Source organism: Nelusetta ayraudi, unplaced genomic scaffold (assembly GCF_046127955.1).
Source record: "Nelusetta ayraudi isolate G7.1 ecotype Tasmania unplaced genomic scaffold, CSIRO-AGI_Nayr_v1 ptg000082l, whole genome shotgun sequence".
NCBI lineage: Eukaryota > Metazoa > Chordata > Actinopteri > Tetraodontiformes > Monacanthidae > Nelusetta > Nelusetta ayraudi.
The window spans coordinates 2,402,501-2,414,545 of NW_027466132.1; the positions used below are offsets into that span (position 1 = coordinate 2,402,501).

The 12,045-nt window shown below is 47.9% G+C and overlaps 2 protein-coding genes across 5 annotated transcripts in view; one reads left to right on the forward strand and one right to left on the reverse strand.

Annotated features, from left to right (window-relative positions):
• LOC142900317 (low choriolytic enzyme-like) overlaps positions 1 to 9,655 on the forward strand; it is an 80,302-nt gene extending 70,647 nt beyond the window's left edge. The window contains exons 2-9 of the mRNA XM_076044531.1: positions 7,238 to 7,362; positions 7,733 to 7,754; positions 7,891 to 7,953; positions 8,032 to 8,175; positions 8,286 to 8,403; positions 8,971 to 9,149; positions 9,255 to 9,336; positions 9,421 to 9,655. Of these exons, the coding sequence (XP_075900646.1) occupies positions 7,288 to 7,362; positions 7,733 to 7,754; positions 7,891 to 7,953; positions 8,032 to 8,175; positions 8,286 to 8,403; positions 8,971 to 9,149; positions 9,255 to 9,336; positions 9,421 to 9,553 (816 nt within the window). The 5' untranslated portion in view covers positions 7,238 to 7,287 and the 3' untranslated portion in view covers positions 9,554 to 9,655. The remainder of the gene's footprint in view (positions 1 to 7,237; positions 7,363 to 7,732; positions 7,755 to 7,890; positions 7,954 to 8,031; positions 8,176 to 8,285; positions 8,404 to 8,970; positions 9,150 to 9,254; positions 9,337 to 9,420) is intronic.
• Positions 1 to 12,045, reverse strand: part of LOC142900313 (MAM domain-containing glycosylphosphatidylinositol anchor protein 2) — a 150,122-nt gene that overhangs the window by 105,318 nt on the left and 32,759 nt on the right. The window lies entirely within an intron of this gene.

Genomic DNA, 12,045 nt, shown 5'->3' on the forward strand with positions numbered 1-12,045 from the left:
TCCGCCGAGCGTGTGGAACCGCTCCCGTCCGTCCGACCGTCCGTCCGTCCGACCGTCCGTCCGCGCTATCGCCGGGGAGCCTCGGCTGGCCGGCGGCGCTGCCTGCTGGCTGGCTGGCACTCCCACAGCCGAGAGAGCGCACGCAAGCTCCTGTATATCATCCATAACTTTGCTTGGGAGACGCGCTAGCTTAAACCCCGCCAGGAGGCTGCGCCACCTCGTTATTCTATACTGTTCTTTTTTTGGACATCTCCAAGTGAGCTTCGCTCCCTCGAGCGAGGAAAACTTAGACACCAGACTGGCATTACGCTGCCGCGGCAATTTATTTCCACCGGAGGCAGCTCGAGGTACTGCAGCCCAAAATCTCCATTCGGCCCCAAAAAGCAGATTAAAGCCCAAATCGTGCGTGTTCACGTCAGGCGCGGCGCAGCCTCGCTTTCGGAAGCATATACCAGAAGCGTGGAATTGCTGAAGCCGCTTAGGAAAAACACAACTGTTCTACTTTTCATGCTTCACGCATCGGAAACCGCGTCAGTCGCAGCAGGTAGAATCGCTCAGGCGGGAAGTCAATGATGTGACAACGCGGTGGATCCGTTTGATTTTCATCATAATGTATAACGTGCAGGGTTTCGTTTTTATGTGTTAACATGACGACACGTCGGCTCCAACGCTTCAGCAGTTCGGCCGTTGGCCGTGGAATTCCCGGAAAAGAATGAATTTGCCGTTCGTGCTGCTGTTTCTCGGCTCGTTCTGATTGGCTGATGATGCATCCCGATGCATCATGTGAGTTACAGAGGCATGATGGGAAGTGACACTGCTGCTACATGGTCTGTGGGGGTGTATAATGTGGAAGTAACCGCCCTGAAGCTGAAAACTTTTTCGGCGTACGCGCCAGCTGAGCGACTCCATTGCAAGGAACGGTTCCGCCATGTTGGACGCCAGGGGCCTGGCTAGCGGTTCTCCTTGCGTCGGCGGCATGGAAAATCAAACGGCCGAGCGGCTGAGGGCGGGAGGAAGGGAAAAGCAAACGGAGATTGCCGATAACGCTGCTCCCACTTAAAAAAAAATAAACAAAAAACCCCCGCAAGCGCTTTGAGTCTCGGGCAAAAATTAATTTGGGTCTGAGGTTTTGTTAATGAGTGACAAAAAAAAATTCTCATGCCGACTCCCGTTAACTACAGCGTGCTTACTCAGAGCGATGTATAAATACAGCTCAGCCCAGTGGTGTTGGCGATGATAAAAAGTAGCATCGCCTAAAGCCTCATTAGGGGATTTCACGCTCTGCGCCGAAAAGAAAAAAAAAAGCATGAGCCCGTTGACCGAGTCTCAGCGCTCTGACTGACTGACTGACTGACTGACTGAGGCGCTAAAGACAGAAATTAATGAGGCGAATGGGGAATAGAATTTAGAGCTGCTAAAATGCCATATGTCAAATTAAAGAAATTCAAATTAAATTGAAACGGCCACGCGATATGATATGATAAGCATCGGCCAAAACAAACCAGCTCCCTGCAGGTCCTAGGCAGCCCGACAACGAGGACACTTTATTTGTCCATTAGCATCAAACGGCGTCTTTATTTGACACTTTTATTACTGTAGAGGAATCATCGCATCATTGTACTCATTGAGTTTTGTACACGGCAAAAGTTGTTAGAACAGAATTTTGAATGTGCCACTTTTACACCGAACAGAGAGAATTACATTTCCAGGTGAAAACAAACTGGTTAAAAACAACTGCGGGCTGCAATAAAAAATAGAATGTGACAAGCAGCTGCTGACAAGTAAGTGAGAGGTGAATAGAACGGCGAGAAAAGGAGGAAGAAAATTTGCAAGTTGGGCTGTCAGTCGCAGTAGCATTGTGGTATTGCACCTGGGACCGAGACGCGCACCTGGTTGAGACAGCTGAGTTGACAATAGAGGAAAATACAGGGAAAAACAGCAACCAAAGTGAGTGGAGTTTGTGTGTGTGTGTGTGTGTGTGTGTGTGTGTAGGGTGGGAGGGGGGGGGGCTGACTGCCTTATCACAGTGATGTAATCATCAAGACAGCACCTGCCACAAACGGTGTTGCTAACAGACTGCCCTTTAAATTTTGGCTTCACAAAACAGGTATTTTGCACGCACGTCTTTTTGTATGTATAAAGATTTATTTTATAGGGGCTCTATTATGGATATTTCCAGATTGAGAAAATTATTTTTTGCTGGTCCACTTCCAATGATAAACAAAAGGTTTGTTTGGTTTGAGCTGCACTCAAAAAACAAAGGTTTCTCCTGTAGCGCCTTGGAAAAGCGCCATGTGATTGGTCAGAGGCTCACTGCTAACCCTAGCTAGCGAGGCAGGTGGCTACTAGCTGTCTTGTAATGACAACTCGCCCACATTTAGAAAAAGGCCACTATTATAATGAAGTCAGCTTCTTGTGTACAACGTCGAGCAAAATCCAAATACTTGTTTCAATGCAATTTTTCATTCTTGGTGTATTAACTGGAATGCAAATGATGCAACAACAACAACAAAAAAGGTAGTTTTTATAATTGAGCCCCTTTAAACTTCTTCCAACAGGCCACCAAATGTTGTTCTAACTTTGAACACACAGACACACCTCGCGCTAATACCGGAAACAAACACGTTCTTCCTACATGTGCAGCTAAGTTGGTGAGAGAGAGGTTTTTAAGGATGAGCAAACGTTCCCCCTTGAGCGCATGTAGAAAGACGTACATGACTAACGCAGCTAATGCAGCTAACACCGCTAACTCCCCAAACCTCGTTTGCGGTGCCCATTATAGGCTGAGCGTGACTGACGCGAGAGGGGAAGGGGGGAGGTTGACTCGGAGAGGCGCCAGCCAGGCGCTTCATCTTGGGGGGGGGTGAAAAAAGCCTCAGTGGGAGCGTCTCATTTTCACGCCGTCGCACCCGCGTCTCCTCCAGACGGCGTTCCGCCGTGATCAAAGAGCAGCCGTCTAGTCGGTCAGGGTGGTTTTGATGTCGCTCGTGTCCGCCGCTGCCGCTTCCTCATCAAGGTTCGTCTGAAAGCAGCCAATTGGTGCCGCGCAGAGTGCGGAATGTGCCAGCTAGCACGTAGCGTCACGTGCTCACGTTTCGCCTCCTTAGACATGAAGGAACCATCGGACCTTCTGGCTCTTTCGCCGGCGCTATCAAACGTGTCTCTCGGTTGCGGTTAGAATTCTGAAAAGTATAAATAAATAACAGAGTCTGTGTTCCTCTCGTCGTCCAGAGTTACCACTGAACCTCCTCGCAGTAATTAGCTCGTTATCGGCGCCGCCACTCGGTGCTGAAAGTCCGGTGTGAACGTAATGGCCTCCAGAAATCTGGTCTCAGACGTCAGGAAGTCTGAGTGGGTGGGCGTGGCCTCGCTGAGAGCACAGTGCGGAGATAATGTCAATTTTCTCTAACGAGCTCTAATCATGTTTACCTTGTTGTTTTATTTTTAGCTTTTCTTTTTTTTTTCTGTAACACAGGAGCAGGATGTTGACTGTGGCGCCACTCAGAAGAGCCACTTGGCCATGAATCACCCCCGGTGCACGCTGGATGCTTCACGGGCCAGCGGAGCCTGAAATAAAATAAATAATAATAATTAAAAAAAAAAAAGAATCACGCTTATTATGGATAAAGGAGCCGTAAAATTCAGAGAGTCTGAGCGCTCCCCAGAGACACAGCTGTAAGCCTTGGCCTGCTCCATATAGCACATGCAGCAGATGCTAACGGTGGGTCAGTGAACTCGATGGAAGAAGAAAGAAAAAGAAAAAAAACTATAAAAAATAAAAAAAAATTCAGAGACCCAGAATTCAACAATGCACCTTTTGCAACACACAGACACAACTTTGAGGGAGCTTTTCCACCTTGAAATTGTAGCTCCGGTATAATTTTACAATTCACTGACAGCTTGAAACAGACAGATGGGCTGTCTTTCCGTCGGCATAGCGCCCCCAGCTGGCCAGGTATATGAACATATACCTTGAGTTGCCTGCCTGGTGCCTTTCACAAATTCCTTGGTTTACAGTAAACTTAACACGACAACATCACCACTTCAGGCTCTGCTATAATAAATGTATAATCTGTTAAATCAGCTACTACAGGACTCACTCCTTTCTGCAGGTTTGAAACAGCAGTAGGTGGCGCTGCTTTAATTTCCTGCTCTCCTTTACACATTCACACATTAAACAGTGCAGTTAAGTCAACGGCCTGCCTGCCCAACTACACAATACAACAACAACAAAAAAAAATCAGAGGCAGGCACAGAGCCACTTTCAGCCCTCAGAGACCTCGTTGAGAGACAAACAAATCCATTAGTGTGAGACTGAAACTTGTTACCCACCGACGTTCAAGTAGACGAGAAATTAGTCTGCGAGCGGAGCGGAGGAATATCTGGCACGTCTTGCAGAATGAGCTGGACGACGAGAGGATGCTGAAAAGTCAATGCTCCGTGCAAAAACAATTAAATGTAAATGTTACTTTTTGTAGCGTTTTTTTGTTTGTTTGTTTTTTTTTTAAACAACGCATGAGAAAGAGAGTCTGGTGTCCGAGTGTGGGAGGGTCGGAGTCAGAGTGCCGCGGCGCGAGCTAACGCGATTCATTTCGCCGGAACGGTCATCAGTGGCATCAGACTTCCTGGCACGCGCTCGCGCCAAAACACCGGCAACGGCGGCTGGGAAACGCTAAGCACATTGTTTTATAGTCCATTACGTAAATTGATACTGCTCATTGACTGTTGTCCTTGACTGCCCACACTGAGTCCAGGCGGTGGTGGTGGGAGGAGCGGAGCAGAGAGCACAGATGGACTCCGGCGGGAGGGAAATATGCTTGCAGAAACATCAGTCAGTCAGTTAGCCAGTCAATCGGAGTCGGAGTCAAATGGACTTTTTTTGCTCAACTTTCTTCCAGTGAAACGACAAAAGTCACGTGGTCAAAAGTCAACCAGGTAACTCTCGGTCAAGCATCCCAGTGGCAAAGTGTTAGGCTTGGCTCTGGGAAACTGTTCAGAAGATCTTGTCTTGTTTCAAGACATCAAAAACCGAGTTAGCCAGCTAGCTAACATAGCTCTGATGAAGTGGTCGCTGCAGACAGGAGTATTAGCATTGGCATTCCTCTCGCCCAGTTTTATTTATTTATTGTTTTTTAAAAACCACTGTACCTCAACACATTAGTGTGCAATAAGATAATGTCAGGTGTGGCGTGAGAAATCATCTCATTTCACTTAGCAGGTCTAAAAAAAAAAAATAAGCCCAAAACATTCCTTTGTGGAGTGACCGTGCTTTAAAAATCATGTAATGCTATTTTCTTCCTTCAATTCCTCCCAGGATATCAGTTTTGTGTGCATCTCATCACTTCGGCGGCAACAAATCCCCGCTAAATGTCTCACTCTGGTCCTTTTAAATCCCCGGAATTTGACGGCTTCCCTGCGCTGGTGTTTGGATTCCGCGATGATGGGGAAAAAAAAAAATCTTTGCGTTAGCGTTGAAGCTCAGCCGAGACGACGGCTCGTACATCACCCGGCATTACGCCGCCTCCCGGTGCCCGCGGTGGCTGACATGCAAACTGGATTATGGTGCCTGAGCAGTCGGGCGGGTCGCCGAAATTCCCACGGGGACACGCCCACGCACGGAGACAGCGAACGCAGCACGCATCTTTAGGGCTTTTACGGGCAGCGTTTACAATATTTAGCCGTACATCTCGAGCTTAAATGCACACACACACACACACACACACACATACAAACGCACACTGGACAATAAATGCCACATTATTGTGATGTACGGCCGAGGACCCCCCCATCACATAAAGGTTGCATTGATGGAGTCTTGAGCCAGGAATCGGATTCTAAAACGGTTTACGGCGCCGTGAAGCCGGGGGGGGGTGCGTCCCCCTTCGCTTGTAAACAAGCCTGCTGGAGGCCTGATGACACATTAGCGGACCGGCCCGTAAATCTGAATACGGGCCCCGTTCGTCGGTTCCTGAAGTCGATTGAGCCGTCAAACGAGATTTTTAAACCAGCGGTCTGACTCGGCGGCGCTGGAAAAGGTTTTAAAAAGCCGCAGCTCCTTGTTTTGGTTCAGCAGCAAATGAGAATTTTATCAGGATTTTAGTAAAGTTGCTGCTGAAAGTGCCGTTTATTATTATTTCCGAGCCCCAATTGCGACTAAATTGACACATTTCTAGGAAGAAGTGACGCTCGGCTGCGTGCAGGGTGTCAAAAAGTGGGGGTGGGGGGAAACGTCCACGCTGCTGTGTGTGTGTGGGTGTGAGTCTCAATGTTTTTGTGTCTAAATTTAAATTTTCATTCATTTGTAAAAGAAAAGAACAAATCAATGCAAAAAAACATTCCAATGTTTGCAGAATCTTAAATGAAAGGGAGCAGAAAGAACAAGAATCTTATAATCTAAAATTCAATCTGCTCCTTCGTCCCAAGAAATGTCACAAAATTCATTAATTTTAAAATTCATTCATTCATTTCAAAATAAAATGTCCATGTGAGGCCGTGCTGAAACAGCCCGCCTGCCCAGGTTGCAACTCCGCCTCCTCCCTAACCCAGCTGGGATTGGCCCCAGCCCCCGGGAGGAGAAGCTCTGATGAAATACTTGATGAACGTGTATTAAAAAAAAAAGCTATTACGATGATAACAGCTTAATAATAATGGCGTTTATACCGGAGCTCCCTTCATCTTTGGTGCGGGAAAGACAAAACAGCGTTGCAAGTTTGTTTAAAAAAAAAAAAAAGTGCAACAGAGGCGAGTCTGCTGACTCGGTGATAATCGGGTTGAGCTCGACTTTAACATGATACATGATGCACACGCCAAAAAACACAATCCTCCCCCCCGCCCCCGCCCCCTCCAACTGGCGGGTTGGACACCGTCAGCAGTTTTTACAGTGTTAGGTAACTGTTTTCCCTGCCTTATCTGCTGTTTTTTTTTGCCCAAAAACTCTGGGCCGGGGCCAAATGTTTTCAGGTGAGGCCCACTCATCCCCCCCGACTTACTGCCGGCTGAGAAAAAAAGACCCCAAAAGCCTAAAATCTAAGGGCAAGCGAGCTGTAATCCCTGCAGAATAAGATTATCCCTCAGCCGCTGCCTGTGTGTTTAAAGGCGGAGCTCATTAAGCACCTACCGCTAATCTCGACACACACACACACACACACACACACGCCCATGCTGACGGACAGAATATAAACTCGTCCTCCCAAAAGACCGCCAAAGACTTCATCCACCGTTGAGACCTGCAGCCACAACATCTGAATCTGCATCTTGGAGAACAGAAAACATCCTCGGGAAGCAAAGATGGATTTCAGGACCGTCGGTTCTCTGCTACTGCTGGTGCTGCTTCTGGGCGTCTGCGCCGCCCAGCAGGAAGAGGTAAGACTGAAGCCGCCAGGTGTGTGTGTGTGTGTGTGTGTGTGTGTGTGTGTGTGTGTGTGTGTGTGTGTGTCTCTTTCAATTCTAAGGCCAACAACAACAACAACGACAACAACCACAATTTCAGAGGAGATTGCAAGCTAACGGGAAACAGGTCTGTTTAATAGAAGAGGAAAAATCTCCCCAACTCAGACAGATCAGCACCATCATTGTCTTCATGGATAGATAGATAGATAGATAGATAGATAGATAGTTTGTTGATCTCCAGCAGAAATTCATGATTTTTTAAAATCATTGTTAAAAACGAAATAAATAACAGCGCTTGAGGATTCATTGTCTCCTTCTCCCTCTTCTTCTCCTTGTTCCACAGGATCCCAGGAGCGATAGCGATGGTAAGTAGCCGGATCTAAGTGGATCAATTTGCAGCCGCGGCCTTAACGGTCCGTGACTATCAGATATGAGATTATGCGTCGTGGGCGGAAAGTTGAGTCGTTGGGCTTCTCGCTTTTTCAGCTCCCGGTGATTTAGAGCTCTCGCAGGACAACTTGGAGAACGAAGACATGACCACCACCATACTGAGGGTGAACAAGGGTGAGTGTTCAGGCAACTCTGGTTTCTGATACCAAGGATGTATTGATGATGTAAAGATGAATATTTGGTTGTCGACAGATTCTGAAAGCTTCCTGCTGGAAGGAGATATAGAGATTCCCTCCACCAGGAACGGCAAAAGATGCACTTCCAAGCACGTGAGCTGCCGCTGGCCCAAAATTGGCGGCGAGGTGGTCGTCCCGTACGAAATCAGCCCAAAATACAGTAAGCCTCATCTTTTTGTTTGTTTGTTAAGTTTGTTTTTTTGCATATAAGCAAGTTTCATTCAATCAACTTGGCCCTGCTAACCGAGACTCCCTGGTCTGCAACCGCAGACGAGGAGAGGACGGAGGCCATCAAGATGGCCATGATAGAGATTGAGCAGAAAACCTGCGTGAACTTTGTGCCGCACACAAACCAGAGATCCTATCTGAGGATTAAGCCAAGAAGTGGGTGAGTGAACGGTCGCAGGGGAGGAAAGTGACCCCTCCCCCCAAAAAAACCCCCCCCAAAAAACATGTGGAACGTTTATTGTCTGGATGATACTTTGAAGGCAGAAAAGTTTTTTTTTTGTTTCGTTTTTGTTCAATTCTTTCTCCAACTTGCAAGGACTCGGGCAAATTAGAGGGCCGAGGGCATAAAGAGGCAGAGAAAGAAAGAGCAAATGTCCTTCGGTAACAGAAGAACAATCAGCGAAACAGAGCCAGAGAGCGGCCAAGTGCAACATTAGACTGGCGACAGCAGCTGTTCGGAGGCGTCTGTTGTTGAATCAGCGCCGCACTCTGCAAGCAGCCAAGGAATGGGTTGTGGTGGTGGTGGTGGTGGTGGTGGTGGGGGGGGGGGGGGGGTGGCATAAAAAAAACTAGCAGGAAGCCAAATGTTTGAGCAAGAAACACAAGGTGGCTGCCGGAGTGAAAACATGCAAGTGATCTAGTTCTATAATTGCATTTCTTTTGAAAAACAAAAATAGAATTCTAGCAAGGCTTTGCAATGATGGTGCGAGACCTCCGTCCTCTCCAGCTGCTCCTCCCTGGTGGGCATGATGGGCGGCCCGCAGGTCGTGTCCCTGCGGATGCCCGGCTGCATGAAACACGGCATCATCCTGCACGAGCTGCTGCACGCACTCGGCTTCAACCACGAGCACACGCGCGAAGACCGCGACAAATACGTCAAGATCCTCTGGGACAACATGCACAGGTGTAAGCGCAACGCGTCGCACATTTTTACGTTTGTTTGGTTTTTTTCGCGACGGAAGGCCGAAGCATTTCTCTGATTTGTTGTTTTTTTTTTTTATACCTGCCCAGTTCAAGCCTATAACTTCAAGAAGCAGGAGAGCGACTACCTGGGCACCAAGTACGACTACGACTCCATCATGCACTACGGAAGGTAAGAAAAAAGAAAGAAAAGAGAAGACGTCTAATGGGTGAATGCAAAATCGGGTGATCTCATCTCGTCGCCTCGCCACTCTAGAACCGCCTTCGGACAGAACAGGAAGGAAACCATCGTCCCACTGCAGGAGAACGTTTCCATCGGGCAGCGAGAACGACTCTCCCACAATGACATTCTCAAGGTCAACCTACTCTACAAGTGCTGGAACTACTGATTTTCCATTCATTCCTTTATTTCATTTATTTGCGTTTTCTCGATGGTTTCACCCCCACGCAAGAAACTTCAAGTAAATAATAAAAAAAATAAACACAAGCATCTGAAATTTAAAACCTCCTCCCTCGTGTGTCTTTGGCTGAGTTTTTTTTCTGCAAAGCAAAGTGGACTTCCTGTTAGCAATGAAAACTGCTTCCCAGCTTCCTGCCATAGAACAAAGACTGAAGACATTGTTCAGGGTGTAACCCCGCCTCCCCCTTAGTACATGATAAGTGATGATAGGTGGATGGATGGATGGACAGATGGATGGAAGAATACATTTACAAATTCAACTGAAGCTGGGAAACACTTTCAACGTTACGTAATAAGAAAAATAAATGAAGAGAAAGAAAAAAAAAATAATGGGAAAAGGCCAAAGGCCCAGATTTGCAGCAATATCTTTGTAATTGCATCCACTCCCATTTCTGCTCCTGATAATTAAGTTTGGGATTTGTACATCAGCCAAGTCCACCATTCGTTTTTTTTGGGTTTTTTTTCAAATCAGGGCAAATCAATATCCCGTCGGGTTTAATACGGCAGAAAACGCGGCATAGACGAGGAAGAGGAGGTCAAGTCTCCGGCTGCTCTTCTTCACCCGACTCTGCTTCTCACGCAGCCACATCCCACACACGCACTCCTTCCACGCCCGCTCGCCATTCCTTCCCATAATTGCTTATGCGATGTGTAGCCTCGATGCAGCCTCAAGGTGGCCAACTCTGGAGAGTAAGATTTCAGCTCCAGGATCGTCGTGTTGAACTCACCCATCTCTTCTCTCAAGAACAATATGGGTGAACCCAAAGACTTCTATTATTTTTCTTTTCTAATTTAACCATCACCAGGACATCATCACTTGAGGATGTAGTCGACTCCATTTATACGCATATTAGGCGTCGTTTCTTGCCCGGTGTGTAAGGACCTTAAGGACCTTAAGTCTGCAACGCTGAAGTGAAGAAGAGTTCCCCGCCAGTGCACGGGAGGGGGGCAAGGTGAGGAAGAGTGGGTGTGGGGGAGGGGGGTGAGGGCTTCACTGCAGGCCAGCATGATGGAATCAAAGGTGGACTGAGAGACTTTGACTCTGTGATTGTTCCAACAGTCTTCTGCACAATGTAAAACACCAGATGATGAGCTGAGCGCCGTCTTCCGGCCCGGCTGGATCCTCGTCATCCTCCGGCTGGCCGCCTCTCTCACACATGCTCTTTGACCGCACTTTAAAAAGGCCAGCGTGTGCATGACCGGCAGGGTCCCGGTGAAGGATGTCCGCCCTAATGAGAGCCGGCTGAGCGGAGCCAAATCCGCTCCGATCTGCGATGTCACGGCTAATGTGCCGGAGGGCCGTTACTGCCGGTCTGGCTGAGCGGCTCTCGCCGCCGCGTTATTAACACAGATCAGTGTACCTGCCTCTCTTCAAACACGATAAGCCTCAACACACAGCCGCCGCCCCGGCTCGCCCCGTTGGGGGGGCCAACACGCACCGACAGGAAGTTTAAGAAAAAAAAATATATATATAGCGACACTTCCCGCTGTAGCCAGTCCAGCGCTGGAGCCTCCTGGCTCTCAGCTTACCTTGCAAGGAAGGCCCGGGCTTCCCTATCGGGAGGCCTGAGCGCGACTGCTGCTGCAAAGTTACATTTCCATGAGCCTCTGCAGGAAAGGAGATATTCTGCACTTCTGAAACCAGACCATCTGTTTTTTTCTTGATGCGTCATCGCTAATTCTGGAAACAGCAACACATTTTTCCAACAGGCTTCCAGGCAGTGGGATTTAAGTAGTCAAGGAAATGACTTTAGACCACGTGTGATGCCGTTGATTTCCCAAGATTAACTACATGTATGAAGGGGACGTCTTGTATCATATCACAGAACGAACTGGCACAGAACCTTTGTAGAAAATCTCCCGTTTTTGGCTACAAACACCTTTCAAACGTCCTGGTTGATACTTCTGCAGATACTTCTGCACAGCTAGAAGGTCGTGGGTTTGAAAATGAATGGATGGAAATATGTGCCACAACTACAATCGCTTTAAAACAAAGGAGGAAGGATGATTACAACCCTAATGGATTGAGGGTGTGTTAGCGTCGTAGCAGCGAGAAACAAAAATCCTGGACAGGGTCGCAAGTAATCAAGGACGCAGAGCGCTAACGTCAAAACGAGGCGCAGCGAGGAAACCCAGAGGAGCTCTCGTCACCGGCACAAACATCGACGCCTGCTGTTAGTTTCCGCACTTTGTTTTCTGTAAATCTGTGGGGTGTTGCCGCTTTTAAAGGCCGTCTCGGGTCGGAAGCAAGTCTGCGCGTTTGGTTTTCCCACTTTTGGCGGCAGATGAAAGCAGCATGGGCGATGAAACGGGTAAACCCAGTTAAGGGCGCTATCAAAAGAGAGAACAGATTGGCTTCCGAAATTCAGGAGATTCTTTGTTGTTGCCCTGCAGGACTTGGTTTAAGAAAAAAAAACTAAA